This window comes from Lampris incognitus, chromosome 11 (genome assembly GCF_029633865.1).
Source record: "Lampris incognitus isolate fLamInc1 chromosome 11, fLamInc1.hap2, whole genome shotgun sequence".
NCBI lineage: Eukaryota > Metazoa > Chordata > Actinopteri > Lampriformes > Lampridae > Lampris > Lampris incognitus.
In genome coordinates, this window is record NC_079221.1 from 37724535 (window position 1) to 37738637 (window position 14103).

The following is a 14103-nucleotide window of genomic DNA, read 5'->3' on the forward strand; positions in this document are numbered from 1 at the left end:
CAGTGCTCTCAGAGCAGATCCTGTTGCTAATTTCTAAATTAATAGAAATACATAATAATGGCAAGACTAAATGGTCTGCTGGATTAAGTGGAATATTTATTTATTTATTTTGTATTTTAATTGTTGGCAAATTAGAATCCACTACTGAAGCCAACCTGAAGATGGCACCAATACTTCACTTATACAACACGGGGCTACCAGCTCAGCAAAAACCAAGTCCCCATTCACATAACCAGGATGACAACAGGCACTGTAGGTAGTGACATAAAACCTGGGTGCACATGCAGAGCATGCCGGACTCATACTGCTAGTGTTAAGCCAGTGATGACTTGTGCCGTGTCCACCTTCTGGTCAATAACTGACTACACACAAGTGAGCTTTAAATCTCAATAAACAGTGCATTTAACTTTTGTCATCATTTCTATTTACTCAGTTTTGCTGCTTGAATTTCAAGTGTGTTTGGCGACAGACTGCTGCCTGTCAGACTGGTCACAACCCAGAGATTTGGCTCGGAAATATTTACAACAAACATGGGAATGAACAAAGTATTTAGCATTTTTATTGAGTCATTTTTAAGATCAGTATAAAATTGAATGGTTAAATATTGACAAAACATAGACAATATATGTATACAAATGACAAAAACCCACTTGATATTAATGAGTGAAGGTGAGCATGCAGAGCTACTGCAGACCGTGCATTACCTCCTCTCATGCCTCCATTGCTCAGTGCTTTCAAAGAGGACTTTGTTCATATTTGATAACCATGTGCAACATGTCTAATAGAAATTGAAAGATCAGTGCAACCTGTCAAGCTGTCAAAGACTGTTCATATCTATCTTAACAACTTGCTACGATGAAAATACTGTGCAGTCTGCCAATGTTTAGATGAATGGAGTAAGGATTTGCACACTCCTGTCTTAAACCCCATCTGTTTAGAAACAGACCTGAGTTGATTTTAGAATTTCATAAATATTTGAGGTGGTTTATAACCAAATAAACAACAATAATCTTTTTTTTTTATGAGCCCCTGCTGGTCTGCAAAAGACATTAAAATGCCGTTATATAAAATCAAATGAAAATTGAAATCATAAAAAAAAAACAACCAATTTTCTGATTAAAAAAACACTGAAATTTACCTACAGTAATTAACAAACAACCGAAAAGAATATCTCTTCAAAAAATCCTATTAGGAAAATTTAAAAACCCAATTGGTAATCCCAGTTGGTCCATATTAAGTGACCTGTCTCCTAACTCAGATTGTGTTCAACACCTGTGTCTACGGGAGGGCCTCGATGACCAGCGCTTCCAGGTTGTTGTTAAAGATGACTCTTCCCCTGGACTCCGCGCTGCAGTCAGGGTGACGCAGCAGATCCACCACACCTGCTTTCAATTCAGGGGAGGCTGTCCTGCTGAAGTCCATCACCTTGGTTAGGAAGTCCAGCAGCAGCTCTCCCTTCTCGTCTCCCACACTGAAACACTCGGTGATATCCATGTGAGATGGCAGCACGTGGCTCTGGTAACGGACGCCCTCCAAGTCCAGGAACTTTTTGATGTCGCCTGTGGTCACACACTGACTGATCTCTGTGCTGCACAGCTGGGCCCTGAAGGTTTGCCAAAGCTTCCCCCAGCCACTGTCACCTTGATATGGGCAAAATACAAAAATTTAAAAAAATATCAGTGGGCAAAGGTCATCACAGACAAAGACACCTCAGCTGTTACATTTCTGTTGAGCATGGACAATACATTTTCCAATCCTTGACTTATGCAACGGAAAAAAAGTATCCATCCATCCATCCATTATCCAAGCCACTTGTCTGAATTTGGGTTGCAGGATGCTGGAGCCTATCCCAGCAGTCATTGGGCAGTAGGCGGGGAGACACCCTGGATAGGCCACTAGGCCATCACAGGGCTGATACATTCACACCTAGGGACAATTTAGTATGGCCGATTCACCTGACCTACATGCCTTTGGACCATGGGAGGAAAATGGAGCACCCGAAGGAAACCTACACAGACACGGGGAGAACATGCAAACTCCACACAGAGCATGACCCGGGATGACCCCAAAGGTTGGACTACCCCGGGGCTCGAACCCAGGACCTTCTTGTTGGGAGGCGACCGCACAAACCACTGTGCCGTGGAAAAAGTATATAAAAACAAAATGACATATGTTGCCACACAATAAAAGAACATAACTGAGAATACTATTTACTGTTTATTTCCTTTTAAATGCAGATCATGTAAAATTAAGGTGCTCTGAGCAGACCTTCTCTTGGTGGATTCCTAATCCACAAATCACTGTAAATAAACATTTAAAATGTCCTACTTATCAAACATGACATCAGCTCATTTACCAGACACAAGAATGACGAGAAGTTTCCCATTCTTGCTGAGAAGACTCCGGAAAAACCTGATGGTAGCTTCAAGATCCTTGACGTAGTACAGCATCTGTTAATTCAGCAGCAGATAATGAGCATTTAACTGGATTCATGGAGCACCTAATTATAATTCTATGGAAGACAGATGTCCAAATGAGATTAATTGCCATGGAAAACTGCCAAATGAATATGACCTAGATGTTTCACAAATACAGTATCGGAGTGAGAGCCGCATGTGCATAACTATGCTCGAGATAATGTGGTTTTAATGCCAACCTGGACCATGTGAATGAAGTCCGCCTTCTTGGTCATCTTATTCGCTTTCCAGTGCTCCTCAAACTCGGAGGCCGTCATCTCGTTCCAGGAGAATTTGATGTAATCTAAATCTGATTTGTCTGACACTAAATCTATATCAACAGACACACAAAAGGCAGGATATATTATGTCGACAAAACAATATGTTTATATCAGGGTACCTAGAAACAGCCCCTGTGGTTTACCAAGCTGTTGCTCAGTTAAAACACACACCAGATGACTGCGCGCTGACTCGGGGCAGTACCTTTGTAGTTGTGTAGTTGCTGGCTGTTGGGCTCCACCACCTCATTATCCACAGTCAACCCTGGATGCTTCAGACGGAGCTGAGAGAACATCTCTAGGTCGATCTCGCCTGTAGGTAACACCAGAGATGTTCTTTATAAACAACTTGTCCTTGCAAATTAATTGTTGACCTACTTTTGTTTGAGCAAACACACTTCGATTTTTTTTCTTCCAAAAATAACTAGTCTATCTAAAGCCATTTGTAAGCTGAATCAACCCATAAATCGCTCCATTCCTCCCCTGAAATGTCACTGTAAATCCACACAGAAGATGAAAGAAACTGTTGAGCCCCCCAGAAAACTGAAATTATGGACTTAGATTACAGTTACCAAAGAAAAATTCCCCCTTTAGTCAATTCCATACAAAATAAGTGATGGAATATCGACCACTTTTACAATACTATTATTATTATAATCTTTATTATTTTATCGCCGGGCAATGGGTACAGGTAGTTTGAATTTTTCCTTTATTAATACATATAGCTTTACTGTTCCTGTTCACTTGAAGTTTTATATTTCCTTTGCTTTGATGCTGGCTCTAATTTGGACAAAACTGATTTTTTTTATGGAATCCATATGGAATTGTGTCTTACAATTCATACTCTTGTTTCCAAATGCTAATTTTGAGAGTTTTATACAGCTTCTATCACTGCTGTTTTTCTAAAATGTTACTGGGGTTTGTTACACCAGCTATCCTCTCATACTGCTGGGACGTGTTCACGGTCTGCTAACCAGCTATCGTCTCGACCAGCCAGCAATATCATGGTTTGCCATTTCTTTCCCTTGTGCACTTGCACTGGAATGATGGATAACACCTGTTTTTAAATTGTGGTCACGGTTATCTCCATGGATCCCCTTTCAATACAAGGTACACAGCGGAGCGAGACGTCCCATTCTGCAGAAATCAGGAAAGAGCTGAGGACTGTTGCACCATTCCACTGCCAGAAACATGAGGATTTTACTGGACAGCTGGAAGCTCTCTGATGAGAACCGGACTCACTGAGGGAGCAAAGCGGTAATAACAAGTGTGTAATTTCGGTGAAGTTTGAGGTAGCACACAAACTAACAATAATAATAATTGTTATAAAATATAATAATACTTAATAATAATATAATGTATAATATATAATGATATTTAATAGTTATTAATAATAATAACAATAATAATAGCAATTGGCATTGACTTCACAAATAAGTGGATCTGTTGAAATGTCATTTTTTCAGGCACCACATCACTATTTCTTTGCAATTGAAAATCATAAGTAGGTTTCATATTGCCATACTTCAGTACAACTCTGTGTCAGTTTTAAAATGGTCGCCGCCCCGTTTTTTTTCTTTTCAATTTTCCCCCTTTTTCTCCCAAATTTTATCCGGCCAATTACCCCACTCTTCCGAGCCGTACTAGTCGTTGCTCTACACCCTCTGCCGATCCGGGCAGGGCTGCAGACTACTACATGCCTCCTCCGATACATGTGGAGTCGCCATCCGCTTCTTTACACCTGACAGTGAGGAGTTTCACTAGGGGGACGTAGCGCGTGGGCGGATCATGCTATTCCCTCCCCAGTTCCCCCTCCCCCCCGAACAGACTACCCGACCGACCAGAGGAGGCGCTAGTGCAGCGACCGGGACACATACCCACATTCGGCTTCCCATTCATAGACTAGATCAATTGTTTCTGTAGAGACACCCGACCAAGCCGGAGGTAACAAGGGGATTTGAACAGGCGATCCCTGTGTTGGTAGGCAATGGAATAGACCGCCACACCAGCTGGACGCCCCGCCCCCAGCATATTACATGCATTTCACAAAAATACAGGGTAGATAATGGAACTCCAATCTTTTTTTCTATCATGATTAATGATGTATTTGCTGATATAAATTACGACATTGGGAAGTCACTGTTTGCTGATGATGGGGCTTTATGGTAGAGGGGGAAGAATTTAGCACGACTTAGAGGGAAGATTCAAGAAGTGATTTTGGTTGTAGAGAAATGGTCACACTCATGGGGATTATATTTTTTTCTGTAGAAAAGACGAAGGTTGTGGTGTTTAGTAGGAGGAAAATAAGGGAAGCAGGTGTAAAGATGTATGGGGAGCAATAAGAGCAAGTAAAGACTTGTTGGTTTCTGGAGGTTTTATTTGACATTAAGCTGACCTGGAGGCATCATAATAATATATATAAAAATGCAAGATGGTTCTCAATGTAATGAGATGTTTGACAGGGTCAGAATGGGGAGCAAATAGGAGCACTTTGGTGACTGTTATTGTTGGGTTAATAAGATCAGTGCTTGATTATAGAAGTGTAGTGTACAGGTCAGCAGCAAAATCACAATTAAAAAAGCTCGAGGTGATACAAACTCAGGCACTGAGATTATGCTGTGGGGATATTAAGACTTCTCCTAATACAGCCATTCAAGTGGAAATGGGAGAGATGCCATTGACTCTAAGATATAAGCCAATCATGGTGAACTACTGGGAAAATCTACAAGGGTGTAGGGAAAACCATCCTACTGTGAAGGTCCTCAAACCATGTTGGAAAAGTGGGGAGGCAAAGGGAGAATGTTTTGCTTGGGCAGCAAATAAAATGGCTGAAGAAATGGGATTACATGGGAGAAGTTATTGTTCCATAGTGCCATACCCGGTGACTCCGCCATGGTTATTTCCCCCGTGATATTAGATTTTGATATTCAAGGAGAAATGAAGAGAATGAAAGGAAGAGGTAATTGGGCAGAGATAGTGGACAGTAGATTAAACACAATACATAATTCACTCCAATATGGAACTTAAAAAAGGAAACACGGGACTTGCTTTTGTTATCCCAGAGTTAGATATACGTATATATCAAGGAAAGAACACCAGATCACTTAACAGGATATACAACTGAGATATTGGCTATTGCGTTGGCATTACAGTGGGTAGAGCAAAACAAGCTTAAAAAGGTCATAGTGTGTTCAGATTCATTGTCAGCTCTGGTATCATTACAGTCCGTGTCATCTCAGTGCAGGCCAGATATCATTTACAAAATCTACGAGACACTATTCAGACTACATCAAGGATTCCAGCTCATAGGGGTATAGAGGGGAATGACATGGCAGACTCACTGGCTAAACAAGCCCTGAAGCAAAGCAGAGTCATGAAGGTGCCCTTCAGCAAAGCTGAATTTAAAACAATAATAAGGAGCAAAATCATTATGGCTTGGCAAAAGTTATGGGATGATGGAAACAAGGGCCGTCATTTGTATAAAATAAGACCAAAAGTGGGAGGGAGGATATTCTATATAATTCTAGGGGACAAGCAGTCATTTCAAGACTGAGGTTAGGACACACAGGATTAAATGGAACAACGCACCTATTAGGGAAGCATCCATCAGGACTTTGTGAATGTGGATCAGAAGAAACTGTTGAGCATGTTATTTGTCACTGCCAGAAATACTCAACACATAGAGAAAAGCTGAAGAAGGAACTCAAGACGTTTGGGGTGGGAGTATTTATTCTTAAGAATTTATTCAGTATTGAAGGGGAGCGATATAAACCATTGTTTGTATTCTTAAAAGAAATTGGCATAATGGAGATGATCTAGTGCTATACGTATATGTATGTATGTATGTATGTATGTATGTATGTATGTATGTATGTATGTATGTATGTATGTATATATATATATTTATTTATTTATTTTGCCTTTCATCCTTTAGTACTCTGGCCCACACTCCAGCATAGAAGGTGGTGGCAATACACCTTGAAGAAGAAGAAGAAGAAGAAGAAGAAGAAGAAGAAGAAGAAGAAGAAGAAGAAGAAGAAGAAGAAGAAGAAGATTTTTTTTAAATCAAAACTTCAAGTATACAAACACATCAGACAAAGCCAGTATACTCTAAAACAACAGAGTAGGCTAAGAAGAGTACATCAAACATGTCAAAGACAATGCGAACCAAACAAGGAAACAGAAAAGGAAAATTAAAAAGAGATAAAATGAAATAAAATAAAATAAAATAGGACAATACAATATTCCAGGGGTTAAATTACATGAAATTGTTCAAATGCAAAAAAGAATTTTTGGGCATTTCTGTTTTTCATACATTTTAGAGATTTGGACAAGGTTACCAATTCGGTTTTAAAGGCTGCTAAACAGGGATGCGTTTTGCAATATTTACATTTGCGTATGAAATATTTTGTCAAAATAATTACATTATTCAACAAGAATTCTATATTTCTATCTTCCATAAACATTCCAAATTTGACACTTACTAGTAGAAATGGCGGTAAAGCACCAACTCTCAACTTCATCTATACATACAAATTATACCAAAACTTATAAGTAATGTTACAGTGGAAAAATAAATGATCCGTTGTTTCTATGTCTGTCTTGCAGAATTGGCAGAAATTACAGTCTACATTAAATTTTAATCTTATAAATTCACTGGAGGGGTAAATATCATTAATTATCTTGAAGTGAACCTCTTTGGCTTTGGGGGGGGGTAGGGAATGAAATGCATCTTTTTCTAATTTTATGGGCATTCAAATTTGAGTACATGTCTAAAATATAATTCCTTCTTAAAGGGTTAGGATAGCATATCTTCAACAGAGAGTTTCTGATAAAGAGATTATTGCAGGTTCTGTCGACAAATTTAAGTTGTCAATCATTAAGGGGCGAAGTGTGGGGCTGACAGAGGAGTAAATACGACACTGTGAGACCATCACCTTGAGTTGTATAGGGATCGCACCTATTACCATTTCATAGAGCTTTACAGAGGAGGATAACCTATATTTCAAACACAACTCATTATAATTCAATAAATTGCCTCTGTCAATGTAATGTCTGTGTAATGGACCAAATACCCTTCTTCCACCACTCTTCCAAAAACAAAGATTTTCCCTTAAACAGGATACATCTATTATTCCAAATTGGAACTGCATGGGGAGTAAAGTTGTGTTTAAACAACAGTTTCCAATATTGCAAAATTTGTTTATGAAAGGCGGCCAAACGTAACGGTACCTTGGACAGTTCAAAATCACAGTTCAAAAGAAAAGCAATCCCTCCCAACTTGTTAAAGATTGCATAAGGAATGGCATGCCAAAACACAGTCTCATCTATGACAAAGGCTTTCAGCCACTTCAGTTTAATCATACCATTCATAATGTCAAAATCAATGGCATTCAGCCCCGTTTTCATAACTTTTCAAGACGTCACTTTTCCTGATATAATGACAATTGTTTTTCCAAATAAAATTGAAATAAGTTTGATTTATGGATTTAATCATTTTTGATGAAATAGCCAATGAGTAAGCAGGATAAATAAATCTAGAGAGACTGTCCATCTTGGTGAGTAGAATCCTCCCAAACAGAGTAATGTCCCTCTGTAACCAACTGTTTAATATAGCTTTACACTTTGTAATATTATTCTGAACAATCATCTCTTCTCTTGATTCAAGGATTTTACATTAATTCCTAAATATTTAACCTCAGTTTTAACAGGGACACCAAATAAAGAGCTAGAATGATGCCCATGTATCGCCAGAAGTTCACATTTGCTTATATTCAGAGTTAAACCGGAGGCTTTAGTGAAGAGCTCAACTGATTTAAGGGCCAAGGGGATCTGGGGGCATTTTTTAAGAAAAGTTTGGTGTCATCCGCAAGTTGGCTTATCAATAACTTGTTGCCCAAGGCCTCTAGGCCCTCAATGTTATCATTTTTAATTAGAATGGAGAGTAATTCTGCTACAATAATGAATAACAAAGGGGAGCTGCCGCAGCCTTGTCTAATGCCTCTCTTAACACCAAATCTCGGGCAGGTACCACCAGGTAAGGACACGCAACTGTTTATATCCTTGTATAACATGCTTATGACACCAACAAACCTTTCTCCAAAACCAAAATGATGTAGGGATTGTAAGATGAAAGGGTGCTCAACAGAATCAAACGCTTTGTGAAAATCTAGAAACAGTAAGAGTCCATCATCTTCAGCTAAATCACTGTAATCTAGTAGATCCAGACGGATGTTATTGTGAACAGATCTTCCCTTGATAAAACCAGACTGTGTTTCACTAATTATTTGTGTTATACCTTCTTTCAGTCTGGCAGCTAACACTCCTGACAGAATCTTAATAGTCTGTATTTAGCAAAGTGATAGGCCTTAAATGATCAAGAATATTTTTATCGTTCCCCTGTTTAGGGATCAATATTATTACTCCTTGTTTCATAGTTGGGGTCAGTTCCTGTCTTTCTATGCAGTCCTTTATTGCATTTGGTAATAATTCTCTATCTGACCAAAAACATTTGAAAAAAATTGTAGTAAGACCATCAGAGCCAGGAGATTTACCTGTAGCCATTTTTCAGATAACATAATCCAATTCTTCTATAAGAACGTCTGAATCACACGAATCTTTGAAGGGTTGAGCAATATTAGGCAGGTGACCTTTAACCTTGTCAAAAAAACTGCATAGAACCAGAGTCAGAAAACCAAGAGGAATATAGTGACTTCTAGAAATTAAATACCTCATTTGCTATATCCTTTGGCTCAGAGGATTCAGACTCATCAATAATAAGCTTATTAATTGTTTTTTTTATCTGTCTCTTTTTTCAAGTTGAAAGAAGTAAGCCGAATTTCTTTTGCCTTCTTTCATCCACCTGGCCCGAGATCTCACATATGCTCCTTGAGCGTTTTTAATGTAAAGCCCATCTAACCTAGCTGCAATGCAACAAGATTGTCCCTCTGTTTCGTTACTGTTGTTATTGTCCTGATTATTATAAGCGTACATGCAGATGTAATTTAGCAATGTACATTCATACTCTGATTTGTCTGCACAGATTTTTACTAAAGCCGATAGAGTGCTCTCGAATCTTGTATTTCAGAAACTCCCATTTGCTGCAGTTAGAGGAGAGCTGAACATCATATTTCATTTCAGAAATCAGTCTTCTAATATTGGCACACTATTCCTCATATTTCAACAGATCATCATTAAACTTCCAATAGCCTTTGGAGTTTAGAGGCTTCATGACTGGATTCAAAACTCCCGAGATTAAACAATGGCCAGTTAAGGGGGCCTGTGCGATGGAAGAATTAAACGTAGCTCTCATCACTGCCTCTGTACCAAGCCAAAAATCAATTCTCGACTTGCTGCTTGCATCAGGTTGAATCCAAGAGAACTGTTTTACGTTCGGATTTAAATTTCTCCAAATATCAAGCAAATGGTTGTCAATGTTAAATTGTAAAATAGCTGGGTTGTAATGAAAATTCGCATAATTGGATGGCCACCTATCAAGCCACTCATCAGGCGCTAAATTAAAGTCGCCACCTACTAGCACATAGTCAGTAGGGAAGGACGATTCCAATTCAACTATAACCTCTGTGATTTTCGAAAGGAGCTTACCGTTTTCTTTATAATTATTATACCCATATATATTGGCTAAAATAAAAAATAAATGGTCTATATCCACCACTACCGCTAACCAGTGTCCATTAGTATCAGCCATATGTGTGACAACTTTACCTGGAAAAGTATTTGTTGTCAGAGTTGAATTGTTCAGCGATTCTGGCGTGTATACCAAGTGCTAGACCGAAATAACTGTTAACTTTACGGGGGAATAAATACACAGTGGGACGTCAGCTCTGCCCTCTTGCCGCGATCAACGCAGATAGAGGGACTCTATTGACAGATGCACTTTTATATACGCACGACCACGCGTCAATCTCAGCGCATTTCATTGGCTGTTATCATTGTTCGTCACACAGTACCCGTATGTACTCATGAAGTTTGCCTGCGTTAATACAAAAATAAAGATTTACTTCTACAGTTGAGAGCACACATTTAATATATGTTAACCGTATTAAAACAGACTGCCACTCCTCCAGAACGGTTGGAACCATGGCTGAATAACCTAGAGTCACCCCGCTGATTAGACCAGAGTGAATAACCTAGAGTCACCCCGCTGATTAGACCAGAGTGAATAACCTAGAGTCACCCCGCTGATTAGACCAGAGTGAATAACCTAGAGTCACCCCACTGATTAGACCAGAAAGTGGCGTCGGCGACGTAAGAGTGAGTCTCTTGAAGAAAGAAACAGTTAAACATTTGCCCTTTACAGAAAATAAATATGGCTTTTCTTTTAACAATGTCTTTTAAACCCCGGGTATTTAAGGAACAAAAAGAAACATGAGTATTCAGCAATAACATTTAACAACACTACTGAACGAAAGTAGATTTCACAACAGATGGATTGTAGAGTATTGTGTGGAAAAAAAAGCAGAAAGAGCGAATGAAACGCCCAAAACAATTAGTCAGTGACATCTAATGTAATTCTGACTATTTAATAACGTACAATGGGTGTATTTCATACTTCCTCCGTCCTTCCATAAAGGCGAAGGGGCTTCAGGAGTGTCTCCAGATCTCTTTTCTCTCAATGCACATGACGAGCAGAATGACAAAATGGCGACTTGGCCATGATTATCATGAAGTATCCTTCTGACTCTTCTTTAAACTGTGATTCTGCGACCTTTAATGTAGGTAAAGGGGCCTCTGAAGTGTTCAACCTTATTGGTCTGCCTTGCCTTCTCGATCTGGGGCCAGAGAAGTTGTCTCTCCATCAAGTCCTCGCGGGTCAGATCCTCTGCAAAACGCACTCCGGCCTCCTTACACACGGGAGAGTCTTTAGTGCGTTTCCAAATCTCGTCTCTCACATTGTGCATGGCGAACAAAATAATAATTTGGAGATGCCTGCCATCTTCTTTCCTTCCGACACGATGCACCACATCAACTGCAACCTCCAACTTCAAATCCAAGTCAGGAGCAATGCTTTTCAGGAGCTAGATTGTCTCTGCTCTGATGTTTTCCAGCATTTTCTCCTTCCATCCTTTTAATCCTCAGACACCACCTTCGCTTGTATCTGTCTTGCTCCCTCACCTTCATTTTTAACTCAGTATTCTCTTTCCGAAGCTGGTCGATGTCATTTTCCGTCACCTTGATCTTTTTCTTACATTGGGCGAGGCCTTCCGAGCTGACTTGCGGGATCTTTGCCAGGCTCGCTATCATGGTGCTGTTGCGTTTCAGCTGGTCCTTGATCTCCACCAACCGGTCATCCACTCTCGCACCTAAGGATTTTATGGCTTCCAAGGTGGCTTTATTGGAGACCTCACTTCCCTCTTCCTCTGACTTCTTTTTCTTTTCTCCGCATTCTTTTGTCAGAGTATTTGGTGGAGAGTCTTGTGCCCATTCCCTCTTGCTGCTGTTAGCGTTCGGATCTACCTCCACGCAGTAGTCGTGTCCTGTGTTTTCAAGTAGATTGGCGGGAGCTGTAGAACTCGAGGGGCGACCCTCAACAGGTTTCTTTGAATTTGGCATTTTGACAGCTTCAAATCCAGCCGTTTGATGTCGATACAATCGTCTAATTTTATAACGTTGGACTATAAGGAAGCAGAGCTACGCAAAGTTTCACTGCTCAGCCCGCCATCAAGCTCCAGAAGAAGAAGAACAAGAAGGAGGAGGAGGAGGTGGTGTGGCCCCATTCACTTTCCTCTGCACACGCACTTCTGCCAGCTTTTACTCAAGTTTTGTTTTGTCGGAGCTTCCCCTTCCACTTCCACTTTTAATCTCCATGCACATCTGACTGCCTTTTTTAAACTAATGAGATGGGCAGAGCGGGAGTGAAAATAATGAATCTCATCATTAACACCTACAGGGAATAAGGCAGTTGACCATTTCAGCCCTCCTGCCCTCCCCCTGTCATGGATGTGTGAATTTCCCTTGTCTTTGCCAAGTTACATGTATAGCTGAGGAGCCGCTGTCTATGAGTATAACTTTTATTAATAACGTCAATGCTTTTCAGAAACATGCTATTTCTCCTCAAACTGGATGCACACAAACACAGATGGTTTCAGCTTGTTGGCCTCAAATATCATATCAGAACTGGAAGCTTGCAACGTGTGAAGAGCTGCAGATCCAAACCCTGGCAGATCAAACGTGATTCCCACAATCTGCTATTCCACACGGCTTCCTTGTTCAAAGTTCAGGACAAATGGTTCCCCACTTAAAAACGTCTTGCGTATTCCAGTTTAGAACAGCGGCACACTAAATAGGTTTCAAGGTGGAAACTTTTGAGAAGTATAAACACCACGGGACTTCAAGGCACATCATTGGCTTGGACTGCTGCACATTAATATTGGGGGTGAAACCTTAATTAGATTTCGTGCACATATGGGTCAAGGAGTCTAATCCAGGCATCTTAATTATAACTGAGACTTGGCTTACTAAAAAGGTGTCAGACATGCTGATGTAACTCTTGATGGCTACAACCTTACAAGCAGGACAGGAAAGGCAGAGGAGGTAGGACGTTGATTGATGTTCGAAACTGTTTCACTGTAAATGAGTTAGTTTCTTCCTCAGACCTGAATAATTTTGAATATATTGTCCTATAAACCTGCATGGATGGCAACACACAACACTTGGTTGCTATAGGAGCATATATAGATCTCTCTCTCTGCAGGCATAAAGGCGCTTGATGATTTCTATGGTCAAAATATGCACATGCTGGATGGCTTATTATGAGCGACCTGAATACGGATTGGCTAAGTGAGGATTCGAATAAATTAAAGTCATGTTGTATAAAGTTAAATCATTCACAAATTAAAATCAAGCCAACTCATCCTTTTGTGAAAGACCACCAATTAATCTTCACCTGACACAGAAGCCTCATACATATGTGGTACATTTGCACAAGGCATTGGCGATCATTGTCCTATTGCTTGTGTTTGAAATATGGATGCCAAAAAACCATCAAGCATGAGTCATTTGCTAAAAGACCTTTCAAATATTTTGATGAGCAGCCATTTCAACATAATCTATATTACTGTGGTATTAAAAGAGTTTGTTCTTTATGTGACCCAATTCTATTTCGCGTATTTTGCCAAAACGTTCAACAATATTGTGTGTGTGTGTGACAATTTAAAAGTTGGAAGCCAAAGAAAGGTCACATCACTAGTTTATCTTCAGTCGTGCTTAAAGGAGACAAGGGCTGGACTTTAGCCAGATCTTTTACCTCTCCAGACAGCTGAAAATGTTTCAGACAGCTAAGAAACAAGTGTGTACTTTATGGTCAAGCGAGCTAAAGCATAACAATACCTGAAGTCATGTTTAGACTG

General features: G+C 39.9%; 1 protein-coding gene across 1 annotated transcript in view; it reads right to left on the bottom strand.

Annotated features, from left to right (window-relative positions):
• Positions 1-543: 543 nt before the first annotated feature.
• Positions 544-14103, bottom strand: part of hnmt (histamine N-methyltransferase) — a 40783-nt gene continuing 27223 nt past the window's right edge. Inside the window, exons 4-7 of the mRNA XM_056289868.1 lie at positions 2940-3047; positions 2657-2787; positions 2357-2450; positions 544-1640 (exon numbers count right to left, since the gene is read on the bottom strand). Coding sequence (XP_056145843.1) covers positions 1279-1640; positions 2357-2450; positions 2657-2787; positions 2940-3047 — 695 coding nt within the window. The 3' untranslated portion in view covers positions 544-1278. The remainder of the gene's footprint in view (positions 1641-2356; positions 2451-2656; positions 2788-2939; positions 3048-14103) is intronic.